We start from the raw sequence: 18180 nt of genomic DNA, 5'->3' as shown, positions 1-18180 counted from the left end.
TGGTGTCACCAGTGACCGTCTGGTGGGGTCTCGATGCCACGGCCTCATGGACCTCACCAGGCCCCTTTTTTCAGGGTGGACTGAGGCTGGGACCTCCTCCTCGCTCCGCTGCTACGGCCTTGCCACAGTTTTTTTTTTTTTTTTAACCCCGCAATATTGGGGGCTGTGACAGGGGTTTTGCTCACGTCCGTTCCCTGGTGACGTGTGGGATGCGCGTCTGAATAGTCGCGGGCCCTTCTAAACAAAAGGTAAGTCCCATGGTCTGCTCACCCTGTGCGTTTGAGGCGCTAAACCCTCTTCGCACAGTCGGGTCCGATCTCCCTCCGGTCCCTCGCTAGAGGGGGCCCGGAACCTCCCCGGTTCTGATGGTTGTAGGGGACCTCAGAGGGTGCATCTGTCGGGCTTACGCTCTGCTCAGCTCTTGTGTTCCAATAGAGCAAAGCTGAAGCTATTAACGAAATATAACGAAGGTTATTCTATAACCCTAGTTATATGAGTAATAGCGAGCGCTTTGCTCTGACTCACTGAGGACCCCACAGTCTTCCGTTTCGGTGGTGAGAGTGGTCAGGCAGGTGGGCAGGTCGTACACTTGGTGAAATTTTTCATTTTAGAATATGATTAAAGGGATAGTTCCAATAGAGCAAATCGCTCGCTATTACTCATATAGAATAACCTTCGTTATGTTCACTATTCTGTATAAATGATCAGTTATGTTCACTATTCTGTAGGGCTGTACCGAATGTCATTTTTTAACATTCGAAGTTTCTATTGAAGTATTCGAACGAAGCTTCGAATGTCTAAAAAAAAAATTGATTTCATAAAAGAAATATATATATATATATTTTTTTTTTAAACTAAAATCCTCAATTTGAATAAAGTGATTAATCTGATTAAATTTGTATTTTTTTTTATTAAATCAACTTTCTTTAATCAATATAACTCATCAGTTTCGTTAAATATAAATAATCCAATAAGGGCACGGTTGGTACGAAAGTGATGGTGACGTCTTATAGTATAATATTATAATATTAATGTAGCCTAAACTTTATCTGCAACTGTGAAGAAAAATCCCATTGGTTTAAACAGATTGAATAGACATACAAAAAAGATTTATATAAAAAAAAATTATGTTGATTTAGAATTCTAATGTCAACATTATGATCGAAGCTTCGAAGCATTCGGTACAGCCCTACTATTCTGTATATATGATCAGTTATGTTCACTATTCTGTATATACAATCAGTTATGTTCACTATATGATCAGTGTTATGTTCACTATTCTGTATATATGATCAGCGTTATGTTATTATTAGGGATGTTTCAGGTAATTAACATTACATATCTCTTTTTGTGGAATTAACACAACATTATGCATACTTTTGACAATAAATAAAATAAGAATTTGTTCTTACTTGCTTGCCTGGGTAAATAAAGGTTAAATAAATGAAGTAAGATTTTTTTTTTAAAACAGATACAGATTGTTTCCGATATTACATTTTAATGCCAATATCGGACATCCCTAGTTATTATACATGTGGAGGGTTATTTAACATCTACAGACATGTGTTGACTCCTACAGATCTGCTATAATGATAGAAGGCCTGATGGTCTTGTGTTCTCACCTCGTTCGTCTGCTTGCCGCTGTACGACATCTTCTTGATGGCCACCACCTCATTGTTGCGCACGTCTCGCGCCTGGCGATGCACACAAGATGGAGAATCAGTCCATTAACACATTGGTCACCAAGAACGACTTACGACGTGTTTGAAATCAATATTTCATTGTTTCGCCATGGCATTCATAATTCATCCAGCCAACCTCCGGTGCTGCAGTGGGACCCTGAATGAGATTGCAACGCCTCAATACCGCCGCCTGGTGGATGGTCGGGCGAGTTACACTCTCAAAACCGGAAGTTGTGATCTGTGCGTCGAGGAAATCCCTCCGGCAGTAATATCTTGCTACGGGACTACAGACAAACACTGGCGTTCCATAACGCAATAATCAATATGATTTCGGCGTTTATTGCGCCATACAAACCGGAAATGGATCTAGGCGATTGGCGTCAAATAATTGGGATCTTTTTCTTCCAGTCTCATCGGCGAACGGTAAGAGGACAGTAACGTTATTTTCAGCCCGATTGTGCGTTTCTTTGTTTGCAAACAGTCTGATCAATATATCAACCCATACTACATAAAGCCGTTACTGACGATAAAGGAATTATAGACGACCCCCGCCCCCCCTTTCCTCCACGCATGATGAAGCATAATGTATACCGATCATATACATTTGAATTTTTTAATATAACGTGTATAGCAGGGTTTCAGTTAGAATTTCTTTTTGCAGGTCTGAGTGTCCGGTAGATTTCAATCTACCGGACCAATGGGATAAATTCCGGTCAGAGTTTATTGAGCTTAAAAACAATTGATAGGCCTATATAAAGAATGACATCATCAAGGCATTTATAATATTTTAACTTAAAACTAGGCTACTTTTGCGTATATACAGTCATTAATATATTCCAAATAAAATAAGTCCCTCGAGACTTCGTGCTGCTGCCGACTTGAGGTGTCGGTGGGCAGTCTGCCCGACATTAATAAACAGCAGTCTGTTATAATCACATTTTTATGAGCTAACGAATTCCGTTATATTGGACATTTGTATTAATTATATCAAGCGAAGAACTGAGAAATTTGGCAGAGAGAGACGGCAACATTATCGTGGGTTTGCGTGATGACTCCACCTCCCAACGACTTGGTGCTGGTCATAATGTCCTGTGAAAATAATTCCCTCTAAGCACAATTAGATTATTTGAATTGTATTAAAATAGGCTAAAATTAAATAGCCTATGCGATGAACGAAACAATCATTACATTTGTTTCATCGTTGCTTCACCAAGCAGCCGGTCTAATAATGACATCGCTGTTGTCAGCGTGAGCTTGCTGCTAGATTTACGTGAAGCATGGAGCTGCAGACCCACAGAGCAGCGGTGTTTTTAGGTCCGGTCTGGGGACCGCTCAGCAGCGCCCCCCACCCAACAGCTGAATTGCCAATGGCTGAATTGGAGTACTGCACCTTGCCGGCAAAGTTGGTGGGTTCTGTGTGTCTGCAGATGGATGCTTCACGTAAATCTAGCAGCAGCCAGCTCGCGCTGACAACAGCGATGTCATTATTAGACCGGCTGCTTGGTGAAGCAACGATGAAACAAATGTAATGATTGGCTTTAGGCTATTTAATTTTAGCCTATTTTAATACAATTCAAATAATCTAATTGTGTTTAGAGGGAATTATTTTCACCGGACATTATGACCGGAGAGATTAAATATGTTGGACTGCAACAGATTTTGCCGGTCAAATACCGGTAATTACCGGCTAACGGAAACGCTGGTGTATATGAAAGAAACGGCAATCGATAATCTATCATATGCGTTTGGGCCTATAACTAGCGTTTTTGGAATTACAGCAGAAAAGCTTATAAACATACTTATATTCAAGACGGTATTAACACAACAATGTATGAATGAAAAAATATAACGTTCCCACATCCGGAACGATAGATAATCGATGTTGAATGGGCCATAGTAATGTCAATATAGCAATACAATTTTAAAAGTTATAGCCCTGCAAAGAAGGTAAACATCTCCATAGGCTTTCAACGGTGGCAGACTGGGTACTTTGATGGGTACAATGGCTGGCAGTCAATGTGTTAACAACAACTTATAAATATATACTCCTGGTGTGACCCTATTAAACATCCTGATGTGAGTCTATTAAAACATCCTGATGTGGGGCGGTCAGGTGGCGTAGGGGAGATTGCGTTCGTCACCAACGCCGGAGACGCTGGATTCGCCTGCTCCCGGCGTTGTCACCAGCTTGGCTGGCCGTTCACACTAATACAATTGGCTGTATTAGAGGGTGGGAGAAGCTGGCGGGGTGGGTCCGGGTCGTTGTAAACAGCGACTCCTACAGTTCGGTCGGGGCGCCTGCTCAGCGAGGATAGGATCTAAGGGGGGTAGTGTGATCCTTCCACACGTTACACCCTCTCAGTGAGAGTCCGCGCTGCCAGGTGAAAAGAAGCGGTCGATTGGCTAGACGTGTGTCGGAGGAAGCACGTGATAGCCTCCACTCTCCCAGACCGACTGTGGGGGGTAAGTGCGCAGCGACCAGGAAGGGAATTGGCATAACGACTAACATTGGGATGGGAGAAAATCGGAGGAAAAAGGAGGGGAAAAGATAATAAAAAAAAATAATCCTGATAATAATCCTGATAATAAAAAAAAAAAAAAAACATCCTGATGTGAGTCTATTAAAACATCCTGTGAGTCTATTAAAACATCCTGGTGTGAGTCTAACATCCTGGTGTGAGTCTAACCCTAGTCCACTTTCGCTTCATGCATGAATCCCGATACGGATATTATCTCCTCCACATCCTACTCACAAAGTACACGGCTCCGAAGCTGCCATGGCCAATCTCACGGAGGTCGGCGAACAGCTTCTCGGGGTCATCGCGGTAGAAGAGCTCGGCCACTTCGGGGTCCTTCAGATTGCCCGCCCGCACACTGGAGGGCATGGCCAGGGCCTAGAGGTAGAGGAGCAGAGGGGTGGTTAGCATGGCCAGGGTCTAGAGGAGCAGAGGGGTGGTTAGCATGGCCAGGGTCTAGAGGAGCAGAGGGGTGGTTAGCATGGCCAGGGTCTAGAGGAGCAGAGGGGTGGTTAGCATGGCCAGGGTCTAGAGGAGCAGAGGGGTGGTTAGCATGGCCAGGGTCTAGAGGAGCAGAGGGGTGGTTAGCATGGCCAGGGTCTAGAGGAGCAGAGGGGTGGTTAGCATGGCCAGGGTCTAGAGGAGCAGAGGGGTGGTTAGCATGGCCAGGGTCTAGAGGAGCAGAGGGGTGGTTAGCATGGCCAGGGTCTAGAGGAGCAGAGGGGTGGTTAGCATGGCCAGGGTCTAGAGGAGCAGAGGGGTGGTTAGCATGGCCAGGGTCTAGAGGAGCAGAGGGGTGGTTAGCATGGCCAGGGTCTAGAGGAGCAGAGGGGTGGTTAGCATGGCCAGGGTCTAGAGGAGCAGAGGGGTGGTTAGCATGGCCAGGGTCTAGAGGAGCAGAGGGGTGGTTAGCATGGCCAGGGTCTAGAGGAGCAGAGGGGTGGTTAGCATGGCCAGGGTCTAGAGGAGCAGAGGGGTGGTTAGCATGGCCAGGGTCTAGAGGAGCAGAGGGGTGGTTAGCATGGCCAGGGGGTCAGGATGTTTTAGCATCACCCAGAGGAGAGCAGACCTCTAGTGAAATATAGAAAATAGGCAATGTAAACAACATAATTAACTCTGATTATGCGCATATGAGCAAGTAGGCACTTTCACTTTCACTAAGGAAATGGTGTCTACTGTGGGCTTTGATCGGAGAGATGGAGAACGGTGGTCGATTCTCACAAAGTGCATTTTAAAATGAATGCGTTTCAATTATTTAGTACTCAAACTAGTAGTTTGTCTAGGAGTCACTGTAAACATTGAAAGATGAAAACGGATGAAAAGTCCAATCACGTGCAAAACAAGAATAGATACCCCTACGCTCTGCATCTTCTGGCCGCCTCAGACCTACTCCTATCCGAGCTCCGGGAGGGTCATCAAAGAGAAGTCGCCTATTCTCAGTCCTTGCCCCACAATGGTGGAATGAACTACCCACCCCAGTTAGGACAGCCGAATCACGTCCAATCTTTCGCCGTCGACTAAAGACGCACTTCTTCAACCATTATCTGAATTAAAAAAAAAAAAAAAAAAAAAAAAAAAATCTAACCCTAACTAACCGTACTGTCATGCACTTGTCCTAATAAACTAACCTGCACTGTAGCACTCAACACTTTGATGAACATTGTTGCTCAGCTGATAGAGTTGTGCCCTTCCTGATGGCTTGTCGTACAGAACTTGTAAGTCGCTTTGGATAAAAGCGTCAGCTAAATGACTAAATGTAAATGTAAATGTAAATGTAGATTCACACAGAGTTGCCAATTTACTCGCTCGGCCTGGATATTAGGGATGAGCAGCGAGTCATTGATTACTCGAGTATACCTCACCAGTTCAACTGAACTCGGATGGATTTTGAGAATGCACGGTTAGATTTGTTTTTATTTACGTCCACCAAGAATGCTAAGTTTGTGCCACGAAACCTACTCTGAAACCCTGCAAGGTGCGAGGTGTGGCAGGAAGCTGTGGAGCACGGGTAGTACGCTTAACGTTACGGCAAAAAGATTGTTGGGACAGTTGTATCTAAGAGATAAATAAAGAATAAACGAATAAAGAAACTTGAACTTGAAGAGATAAAAACTGCGGTTTGCGTTTGTGCATTTCCAAATTGTGCCAACAACATGTCTCCCACTTTGCGTAGCGTTCATACACTATTGATACAGACAAGCCATTCCCCGAGTGGAGAGACCTGCTGCAGACAGAGTGGAGGTCATGTACTTATTACAAATGGTAACCGACTCAGGGTTCCCAGTGCCACAGACATTGCTAAGTGAAATTCAAGGACTTACATACTTTTCCAAGCACTATTTTTCATTTTAAAAGGATACAATTCACTTTTAAATGCAGTTTTTTTTATTGAAGAAAAAAAATCCAATATTTATGGCTTAAACCCAATTTCCAACAATTAGTTACACTTTAAATTTCTTGATTCAGAACTATTTTATCATGGATGAACAAAACATTCAATGCGAATGGTTGATTTGAATTGCAAGGACTTTTTAAGCACATTGTAAAAAAATTGGCTGTTCAAGAAATTCCAGGCCTTGATTTTTTTTTGGGTCAAAAATCAAGCACTTTAAGGACCTTGTGCGAACTAGGGCTGCAACTAACGATTATTTGGTAGTCGACTAATCTAACGATTATTTCTGTCACACCCTCCATCTCTGCTTCCTGTGGGCGCGGCGACTTCTCCGGGCTCCAGTGCATGTTTTACCTCACGTGCTCAAGTCTGCACACCTGTGAATGTCACCCTGTTGTCCAACATTGCAATACTATGGCTAACTAGCTCAAACTTACCCATGATCTGTCATCACGGTTCCAGGGTGCTTGCTCGTGCATCGCTGTAGTGCATCGCTGTAGTCCTGCAGCTTTCTTCTTCTTTTCAGAACTGGACCTTAGGTTCAGTACGGCTGTGTACCGAACGAATACAACGGTATGTTAACCACTAACTAATCGTTGCAGCCCTAGTGCGAACCCTGATGTGCATTAACCCTTTCACTGCCACACGACAGCCGGTTAACCCTTTCACTGTGATACAGAAGGTTCGCCCTTTACTATCACACAAGTGATAGTAAAGGGTGTGTCGTGTGGCAGTGAAAGGGTTAAGCATCGGGTATATTGCTATGTACGTTATGTCATGTCCCTGGAGTGAAACATAATACAAATCGGTAGCGTGTTTGTGTGTGACTCCACACAATATCTCATTATTGCTGCTGCCATGTGCTTTAAGATGCGTTTCTAAAAATAGATTTCCCAAACCATTGCTTGAGCACTACTTGAGTAATTCATGAGAGTACTTGAACTGGGAACATGTTCCTCTTGCCCATCCCTAATAGATATAGTTAGTTAGGGGTCAAGTGTCTCGCTCAAGAACACAGCCCGGGAGGAGCGGGACCTGTTTATTACACAAAAAGCAGACATGACAGGCCTTCAGCTGCCTTCTACAGGCCATACAGCATACAGGGTAGGGATGGGCGGGAGTACGCAATTACTCGTAGCTATGACAAATCGAAATCGAAATTATAATTTTTTATGTGAAAAAAAATCACTCGAATATAGCATGCGATCAATCGATCTGGATTTTTCTTTAAAATGCCCATCCCTAATACAGACTAAACTTTAATTGCATCTTTACTTTTGTATACGTCAGAATCAAGGGCTGACAGTGGCTCAGGAGGTAGAGCAGTCATCTGGTAATCAGAAGGTTAGACAATAGACAGTGGCTCAGGAGGTAGAGCAGTCATCTGGTAATCAGAAGGTTAGACAATAGACAGTGGCTCAGGAGGTAGAGCAGTCATCTGGTAATCAGAAGGTTAGACAATAGACAGTGGCTCAGGAGGTAGAGCAGTCATCTGGTAATCAGAAGGTTAGACAATAGACAGTGGCTCAGGAGGTAGAGCAGTCATCTGGTAATCAGAAGGTTAGACAATAGACAGTGGCTCAGGAGGTAGAGCAGTCATCTGGTAATCAGAAGGTTAGACAATAGACAGTGGCTCAGGAGGTAGAGCAGTCATCTGGTAATCAGAAGGTTAGACAATAGACAGTGGCTCAGGAGGTAGAGCAGTCATCTGGTAATCAGAAGGTTAGACAATAGACAGTGGCTCAGGAGGTAGAGCAGTCATCTGGTAATCAGAAGGTTAGACAATAGACAGTGGCTCAGGAGGTAGAGCAGTCATCTGGTAATCAGAAGGTTAGACAATAGACAGTGGCTCAGGAGGTAGAGCAGCCATCTGGTAATCAGAAGGTTAGACAATAGACAGTGGCTCAGGAGGTAGAGCAGTCATCTGGTAATCAGAAGGTTAGACAATAGACAGTGGCTCAGGAGGTAGAGCAGTCATCTGGTAATCAGAAGGTTAGACAATAGACAGTGGCTCAGGAGGTAGAGCAGTCATCTGGTAATCAGAAGGTTAGACAATAGACAGTGGCTCAGGAGTAGGCCTGCCACGATAACACATTTTGCTGGGCGATTAATTGCCCCCGAAAATATCGCGATAAGCGATATTATTGCGACCGGTTAGAGAATTTTTTTTTTTGGAGAAATTTATTTCCCAAAACTTTTATTTTGAAGCCCACCGCTCCGTCTTTTCCGGTGTTTTAGACTTTTATTTTGAAGCCCACCGACCGGACCGGAAGTATTGTTGCGATTATCAGGTACTTTGGGTACCAGAAAAGTCACGTGAAACACTGCAGACCACTGATTGGTCAGAATAGAGACGCGTCTCTAGGATTTCATAAGCATTATGTTTGCAGCAGGCACAAGTGCAATAAACAAAGGATACAGTCACTGTGTATTCTGCCTCATTTATTGATTAAACAAAACCGACATCAACACAATTTGCCACCGAGCGGAGAGTTTAGTCTCGCAAAAAGATCGCTGACTTGTTAAGGCTTGTTGTTAGGTTAGGTGCTAATGTTGTGCTAGCGTTTTAGCATGGCTATCGTACATAGCGTGATCAATATAACTCGCTATTGATTGTTTGTATGAGTAACGTTAATGCTAGTAGAATAGACACAACGTGAGGTAATCACCATCCATTTTAAACCGGTTATTACCTAATGCTAACGTTAGCAAATAGACGCGACTGGTAACGTTACAGCTAACGTTAACGCTTGTAGAATAGACACAATGAGAGGTAACGTTAGCGTTAGCAGAATAGACACAACGAGGGTCTCGTTAATGTTGTTATTGATTGATTGATAACTGTGTTTACTCTGTTTGTATGAGTAACGTTAATGCTAGTAGAATAGACACAATGAGGGGTAACGTTAGCCCCACGGAGCTCCTGTGCTGTGCTCTGTAGTAAAGCCAGCGGCCCGCCTCCCAACACGGACAGTGACTGACAAGGGGCACTGGGTCCGCCTCATTAAAACAAACGCGCAAATAGCAATTAATCGCGCCCGTCAAAATCATTGCATTCATTTTAATTATCGCGGCAATTAATCGATTTATTGCTTATCGCGGCAGGCCTACTCAGGAGGTAGAGCAGTCATCTGGTAATCAGAAGGTTAGACAATAGACAGTGGCTCAGGAGGTAGAGCAGTCATCTGGTAATCAGAAGGTTAGACAATAGACAGTGGCTCAGGAGGTAGAGCAGTCATCTGGTAATCAGAAGGTTAGACAATAGACAGTGGCTCAGGAGGTAGAGCAGTCATCTGGTAATCAGAAGGTTAGACAATAGACAGTGGCTCAGGAGGTAGAGCAGTCATCTGGTAATCAGAAGGTTAGACAATAGACAGTGGCTCAGGAGGTAGAGCAGTCATCTGGTAATCAGAAGGTTAGACAATAGACAGTGGCTCAGGAGGTAGAGCAGTCATCTGGTAATCAGAAGGTTAGACAATAGACAGTGGCTCAGGAGGTAGAGCAGTCATCTGGTAATCAGAAGGTTAGACAATAGACAGTGGCTCAGGAGGTAGAGCAGTCATCTGGTAATCAGAAGGTTAGACAATAGACAGTGGCTCAGGAGGTAGAGCAGTCATCTGGTAATCAGAAGGTTAGACAATAGACAGTGGCTCAGGAGGTAGAGCAGTCATCTGGTAATCAGAAGGTTAGACAATAGACAGTGGCTCAGGAGGTAGAGCAGTCATCTGGTAATCAGAAGGTTAGACAATAGACAGTGGCTCAGGAGGTAGAGCAGTCATCTGGTAATCGGAAGGATCCTGGTTTGATTCCAGCTCCTCCCGGGCAGCGTGTCAAAGTGTCCTTGAGCAAGACACTTAACCCCTAACTGCTCCCGATGAGCAGGTTGGCACCTCGCACGGTTGTCTCCACTGTCGGTGTGTGAATGTGTGGCATAAGTTTGGATAAAAGCGCTACGTTATGGCTCCACAGTCCACAGTTTTGCTATATTTTACGGCATCGTACGTAACTAGAGATCACAAGGAATCCAAAGCAAACACGTCAACCTAGCTTACTGGCAATTTGCCCATTTATTAATTTCTAAAGAAAATAATGACAATAAAAACCAAAAAGGTAAATTAATTAGGCATATTTAAAGGCATCTGGTATTTTTGGCAGAAATGTTTTTAAATGTAAAGGGGTAATGAATATCAGCATGAGATATGATACGTTTCATACGGCAGCACACAGAAGTGATAATGACTACTGCTGCTGTAACGGTAATATCAACATGACTCCAGCCTCAGCTGCTGAGGTGGCAGCTGCCCACTGTGCCCACTGGCTGAAGGCCTGAGGTGGCAGCACGGCCCGGGAGAGAGTGCCCACTGTGCCCACTGGCTGAAGGCCTGAGGTGGCAGCACGGCCCGGGAGAGAGTGCCCACTGTGCCCACTGGCTGAAGGCCTGAGGTGGCAGCACGGCCCGGGAGAGAGTGCCCACTGTGCCCACTGGCTGAAGGCCTGAGGTGGCAGCACGGCCCGGGAGAGAGTGCCCACTGTGCCCACTGGCTGAAGGCCTGAGGTGGCAGCACGGCCCGGGAGAGAGTGCCCACTGTGCCCACTGGCTGAAGGCCTGAGGTGGCAGCACGGCCCGGGAGAGAGTGCCCACTGTGCCCACTGGCTGAAGGCCTGAGGTGGCAGCACGGCCCGGGAGAGAGTGCCCACTGTGCCCACTGGCTGAAGGACTGAGGTGGCAGCACGGCCCGGGAGAGCTGCCCACTGTGCCCACTGGCTGAAGGACTGAGGTGGCAGCACGGCCCGGGAGAGCCCTGCCCACTGTGCCCACTGGCTGAAGGCCTGAGGTGGCAGCACGGCCCGGGAGAGCCCTGCCCACTGTGCCCACTGGCTGAAGGCCTGAGGTGGCAGCACGGCCTGGGAGAGCTGCCCACTGTGCCCACTGGCTGAAGGCCTGAGGTGGCAGCACGGCCCGGGAGAGCTGCCCACTGTGCCCACTGGCTGAAGGACTGAGGTGGCAGCACGGCCCGGGAGAGAGTGCCCACTGTGCCCACTGGCTGAAGGACTGAGGTGGCAGCACGGCCCAGGAGAGCGCTGCCCGGTGGCTGAAGGACTGAGGTGGCAGCACGGCCCAGGAGAGCGCTGCCCGGTGGCTGAAGGCCTGAGGTGGCAGCACGGCCCAGGAGAGCGCTGCCCGGTGGCTGAAGGCCTGAGGTGGCAGCACGGCCCGGGAGAGCGCTGCCGGTTTGAGCCCCGGCACCGACAGTGCATCCTAGCTGTGAGCTGGCAACTTGAGGGCGTCGTCTCATGGTGCCCCGACACATCTGCCTTCTTAGTGCGCTTGAGCAAGGCACTCAACCCACAAACTACTGACAACCCTGTGCTCTAAATGAGTTGTTAAAGTGGTACGTAGGGGTGTCGGAGGGAACCAACCAACAGCTCAAAACCTCGTTCTCATCTCACAGCACAATGATATCAAAACAGAAGCACACACACCCCAAAAAAGAATCTCAACATGCTGTTGTCAGACGTGCTTCATGCACCGTCATCTAGCCAAGCAAACTGTGCCGTGTTGATTTACGACTGGACTAGTCCCTTTTTGACTGTAGCGAGAGGCTTTCCACCGACTCAAGATCATCTCAAATCAAAGAAGGCTCCCAGCCCAGGCCACGACATCAAATCCACCCAAAGCTGAGTGTGGCCTTGATTTTAGCTCAGGGGGATAATGATGATGACATCACGCATGCGTGGAACTCTGGACTTCCTGTCCCAGAACAAAATCGCAAGACACCAGAGAAAGGATGCAGTTATGTTCTGAGATGCAGTTATTATGTTCCGAGATGCAACGTTACATTTAGAAAGGATGCAGTTATTATGTTCCGAGATGCAACGTTACATTTAGAAAGGATGCAGTTATTATGTTCCGAGATGCAACGTTACATTTAGAAAGGATGCAGTTATTATGTTCCGAGATGCAACGTTACATTTAGAAAGGATGCAGTTATTATGTTCCGAGATGCAACGTTACATTTAGAAAGGATGCAGTTATTATGTTCCGAGATGCAACGTTACATTTAGAAAGGATGCAGTTATTATGTTCCGAGATGCAACGTTACATTTAGAAAGGATGCAGTTATTATGTTCCGAGATGCAACGTTACATTTGTCAGTAACGCAGCGACGACAGCCAATCAATCTTGATCACATCTGAAAGTCTTGAAATACGATGTGTCAAAGACCAATAATATAAGTATTTGCCCGGTGGCTAATGTTGTTGACTTGGACCCGGCATCACATCAGTACTGTTACGTTGTTAGACCATTATGCAATGTTAGTGAACCAGCGCGATGAGTTAACGGTATCGGTAACGAACGGTTAGCTCGCGTTATAACAAGCTGGAGGCATAAACCGACACATGTCCCCCCCCCCCCCCTAACTCAGCTAGCTACTTTTGCAGGGTTCAGCATCATCAGACAGGCTGGTACCCCAGCTAACTGGGTTCAGCATCATCAGACAGGCTGGTACCCCAGCTAACTGGGTTCAGCATCATCAGACAGGCTGGTACCCCAGCTAACTGGGTTCAGCATCATCAGACAGGCTGGTACCCCAGCTAACTGGGTTCAGCATCATCAGACAGGCTGGTACCCCAGCTAACTGGGTTCAGCATCATCAGACAGGCTGGTACCCCAGCTAACTGGGTTCAGCATCATCAGACAGGCTGGTACCCCAGCTAACTGGGTTCAGCATCATCAGACAGGCTGGTACCCCAGCTAACTGGGTTCAGCATCATCAGACAGGCTGGTACCCCAGCTAACTGGGTTCAGCATCATCAGACAGGCTGGTACCCCAGCTAACTGGGTTCAGCATCATCAGACAGGCTGGTACCCCAGCTAACTGGGTTCAGCATCATCAGACAGGCTGGTACCCCAGCTAACTGGGTTCAGCACCATCAGACAGGCTGGTACCCCAGCTAACTGGGTTCAGCTAGCAGCTAGCAGTGGTTCTTACCGCGGCTGGTTGGCGTCTCTTCACCGGGGGCTCAGGTCGAGGTTCTGTCCGGTGTCACCGGTGTCCAGAGGTCCATATGAGACTCCAGGGGTACAATCAATTAGATATGATCCGTTCCCTTCCCGACTTGAATCGCTAGCTCTATCTTAGCAGGCTAACTACTTTTACTTCGGCTAATTGGCTAGCTTAGCTCCCTCGGCTAACTCTCTAGCTAACGTTAGCTGTTAGCTCCCTCGGCTAACTCTCTAGCTAACGTTAGCTGTTAGCTTAGCTCCCTCGGCTAACTCTCTAGCTAACGTTAGCTGTTAGCTTAGCTCCCTCGGCTAACTCTCTAGTTAACGGTAGCTGTTAGCTGTTAGCTCCCTCGGCTAACTATCTAGCTAACGGGAGCTGTCTCTACGGGGTGTGGCTGATGGTGTGTTTTCCGCGGCTCCCCTCTTCCAGACATCGCGTCGTCACATCAATCCTTTTGGCAAATTCTAGGCGCACAGTTTGTCATTTATACCTCGTCCTTGTCTTTTTATATAAATCTAAGTCCTTTTTTTTTTTGTTCCAGCTCAACACAAGATGGCACAGAGGAGTGGGGCGGGACTCTCACATGTAGACCGGAAGGGGCGGGACTCTCACATGTAGACCGGAAGGGGCGGTACTATCACATGTAGCCCGGAAGGGGCGGGACTCTCACATGGAGACCGGAAGGGGCGGGACTCTCACATGTAGACCGGAAGCCTGATTGCTTTTACCCATAGATATATATGTTCTATATATATCTATGCTTATACAAGTTTCAAGTTTCTTTAATAGTTGTCATACAGAAGTACAGAATACTTTTGTACAAAATGCTTCTTACTGTTGCGCTCCAGAGACTGTGCATGACAAGATAAGTATGAAATAAAAACATAGTAAAAATTAGAAGTAAAAAAAGAGGTCACAGTGTTCAGTTTAGACATATGTACAATGTTCGTAGACGTAGTTACCATACAATATACAATACTGTGCAGTGTACTAATATACAATACTATATAGTGCAAGGCATAAATGGACGAGGTGCAGTTTAGGTACAATTCACAGTAGGTGTACGAGTTGTAGTGCAAATCCTTTATCAATAAATATAAAGTGTAAGTGTGTTTGTGTGATCTAAAGTGTGGAGAGTGGGTGCTGCAGTGTGTTGTTTGTTTGAGTGAGTGTGTGCGTGTGGGTGTGTGTGCTGTGTGCATTTGATGGTTGTTGCATAGTGATTATTGTTCGTTTAGCGATTATTGTTCGTTTAGCAGCCTGATGGCCTGGGGATAGAAGCTCCTTCTGAGTCTTTCTGTGCTCGCCATAAGACTCCGGTATCGCTTGCCTGACGGCAGCAGTTCAAAGAGGCAGTTGTTCGGGTGGCTCGAGTCCTTAATAATTCTCTTAGCCTTCCCCTTGCACCGCTTGTTGTAAATGTTCTGGAGGGTGGGAAGCCCCCCTCTAATTGTGCGTTCGGCTGAACGTGTCACTCTTTGTAGTCTGCTACGGTCTTGTGCAGTGCTATTCCCAAACCAGGAGGTGATGTTGCCGGTCAGGATGCTCTCTATTGTACATGAGTAGAAGTTCCTAAGGATCTTCTGACTGACTTGGAACTTCCTTAGGCGCCTGAGGAAGTAGAGGCGTTGTCGTGCCTTCTTCACAACACTGTCAATGTGTGTGGTCCATGTCAAGTCCTCGGATATGTGGGCTCCGAGGTACTTGAAACTGTTCACTCTCTCAACTGGTGCCCCGTCGATGCTGAGGGGGCTGTAGTCCTTGACCCCCGACCTCCTGAAGTCCACAATCATCTCTTTTGTTTTGCTGACGTTCAGGGAGAGGCAGTTCTCCTGACACCACTGTGACAGGTTCTCTACCTCTTCCAGGTAGGCCCTTTCGTCGTTGGCAGAGATCAGGCCCACCACTACTGTGTCATCAGCAAATTTGATGATGGTGTTGTTGTTCCGCTGTGCTACGCAGTCATGTGTGTACAGGGAGTAGAGGAGGGGGCTCAGAACACAGCCCTGGGGGGCCCCTATGTTGAGCGTGATGGATGAGGAGGTGCAGTTGCCGGCTCTTACCACCTGGGGTCTGCCCGTCAGGAAGTCCAGGACCCACTGGCACAGGTCATAGTTCAAGCCCAGGTCCCTGAGCTTGGCTATGAGTTTGGAGGGGACTATGGTATTGAATGCTGAGCTGTAGTCGATGAACAGCATTCTCACATAGTTCCCCTTCCTCTTGTCCAGATGTGATGCTGCTGTGTGCAGCACATGGGCTATGGCGTCCTCCGTGGACCTGTTGGGGCGATATGCAAATTGCAGAGGGTCCAGGTTGATGGGGAGGGAGGAACAGATGTAGCCCTTCACTAGCTTCTCAAAGCACTTCATGGCTATGGAGGTGAGGGCTACAGGGCGGTAGTCGTTGAGGCAAGCGGGCGTAGATTTTTTGGGTACAGGGATGATGGTGGACTTCTTCAGACAGGTGGGGATGACGGCCTGTTCCAAGGACAGGTTGAAGATGTCAGTGAATACCGGGGCCAGTTGGTCGGCACAGACTTTTAGGACGCGGCCGGGGATGCCGTCCGGTCCTGCTGCCTTCCTGATATCCACTTTTTTAAAGATCCGTCTCACCTCATGCTCTGTTACCCTGAACACTGAGTCTCCATCAGCAGACCCCCCCCCCCCCCCCATTGCCGTGGTTTGTAGGCTGGTGTTGTTATTCACAGCCTCAAACCTCGCATAGAAGGAGTTGAGATCATTTGCTAAGGAGATGTCACTGTTCAGTTTGAGGGGGGTTCCTTTGTAGTCTGTCATTGTTCTGAGGCCCTGCCACATGCCTCTAGAGTCAGCCTGTTCAAACTGAAGTTCAACTTTATCCCTGTAACGCCGTTTTGCCTCTATTACTGCTCTCCTGACGTTGTATCTTGCCATCTTGTGTTCTTCCATGTTGCCTGTCACCAGCCCGGTGTTGTATGCTGATGTGCGCACTTTCAGAGCCTCACGGACGGATTTGTCTACCCAGGGCTTTTGATTTGGGTAGATATTAATTTTGGTGGTGGGGATTATTACTTCTACCTGAGTACAGACATAGTCAATCACCGTTTCGGTGTATTCGTTAATATTGGCTGTGTTATCACGGAATACACTCCATTCTGTGCTTCCCAGCACTGCTTGGAGTGACTCCACTGACGTCACGGCCCAACGCGTAACCTCTCGCGAGACCACCGGCGTTCGCTTGAGACTCTGTTTGTACTTAGGCAAAAGAAAAATTGCGGCGTGATCGCTTTTACCGAATGGACTAAGAGCCTGTGACTTGTACCCATTCTTAAATTGCGAGTATACATGGTCTAATATGTTCTCGCCTCTGGTGGGACAGGTCACATGCTGATAGAAATTCGGCAGCACCTTTTTAAGACGCGCGCTGTTGAAATCCCCCAAGACCAAAATGGCCGCGTCAACGTTAGCTGCCTGGAGTTTGTTTACCTCGTCGTGAAGTTTTGAAAGTGCGACCTCAGTGTTCGCGTGTGGTGGAATGTACACTCCGATGAGGATGATGGACGTTAACTCTCTTGGGAGGAAGAAGGGTCGACATTTTATCGTGATAAACTCCAGGTCTGGGGAGCAGTGGTTAGACATTTCCTTTGTGTTGCCTACATCGCACCACTCCTTGTTTATCATGAAGGCAATGCCGCCTCCTTTCTTCTTTAATGACTCTTCTGCCGTCCGGTCTTTGCGGAGAACGAAGAAATGGTCTGCCGGTTCTATTGCGTGGTTCGGGACATCTGGACTCAGCCAAGTTTCTGTGAAACAGAGGACGTTACAATCCCGAATGTCCCTCTGGAATTGGATCCTTGCTCTGATGTCGTCCAATTTGTTTCCTATCGATTGCACATTGGCCAACAATATGCTGGGCAATGTGGTTCTGTGTCGTTTGGACCTCAGTCTGTTCCGGACCCCGGCTCTCTTTCCTCGTCTTCGCGGCGGCTTCTTGGCGTCTTGGCCATGGCCGGCATAACAAAGGATCTCGGCGGGCCATTTCTGCTGTTCAGCGATCCGATCCAGAGAGCAATCCAAACGGTAAGTTTTTCTTAATCCAATGTCAATGATTGACTGACGGTCATACACATATAATGCACCAACAGTTGGTGCAAATAAAACTCCTAATACTATAAAAATTAACAAAATAAAGCACAGTCTCGTCGGAGCGATCAGAAAGGCAGCCATCAGAGCGGCGCCAGTGTGTGTACCAGTGGTGATCCCAACCGAGACACACCTCCTGTACATGAGAGGCAAAGCTTCGTGTTTCTGCGTCTCTGATTGGCCAGGTCATGTGACATGTACGCCCAATCGTGGGACCGCAAGTTTCTACACTGGTTAAGCTTAGGCGCTCTTTCGAAGTTGGTTAAGGTTAGAGTTTGTCTTAGAGCAGGGCGATAGAACGCCTGCCCTGATTCCAAACTCTAACCTTAACCAACTGCGAAAGAGTCGCCTAAGCTTAACCAGTGATAAACTAGGCGTTAGGTAGTTTGCAGGCTGTTCGACCCGGAAATAGGCGCAGAACTTGCCGTCCCACGATTGGCGCACATGTCACATGACCTG

General features: G+C 47.1%; 1 protein-coding gene across 3 annotated transcripts in view; it reads right to left on the bottom strand.

Annotated features, from left to right (window-relative positions):
* Nucleotides 1-14124, bottom strand: part of taok2a (TAO kinase 2a) — a gene marked incomplete at its 3' end in the record, with an annotated part of 116647 nt that extends 102523 nt beyond the window's left edge. For 2 of the 3 annotated variants that reach the window (XM_084326130.1, XM_084326131.1), the window contains exons 1-4: nt 13586-14124; nt 7028-7140; nt 4436-4576; nt 1623-1694 (exon numbers count right to left, since the gene is read on the bottom strand). In XM_084326130.1, the coding sequence (XP_084182256.1) occupies nt 1623-1694; nt 4436-4576; nt 7028-7069 (255 nt within the window). In that variant the 5' untranslated portion in view covers nt 7070-7140; nt 13586-14124. The remainder of the gene's footprint in view (nt 1-1622; nt 1695-4435; nt 4577-7027; nt 7141-13585) is intronic. The other variant, XM_084326132.1, reaches the window with a different exon arrangement.
* Between the last annotated feature and the right edge of the window lie 4056 nt (nt 14125-18180).

The sequence above is a fragment of the Notolepis coatsorum genome, assembly GCF_963971535.1.
Source record: "Notolepis coatsorum genome assembly, chromosome: 12".
Classification (NCBI taxonomy): Eukaryota; Metazoa; Chordata; class Actinopteri; order Aulopiformes; family Paralepididae; genus Notolepis; species Notolepis coatsorum.
The sequence above is the reverse complement of the archived record's forward strand: the minus strand, read 5'-3'. Positions and strand labels throughout refer to the sequence as shown.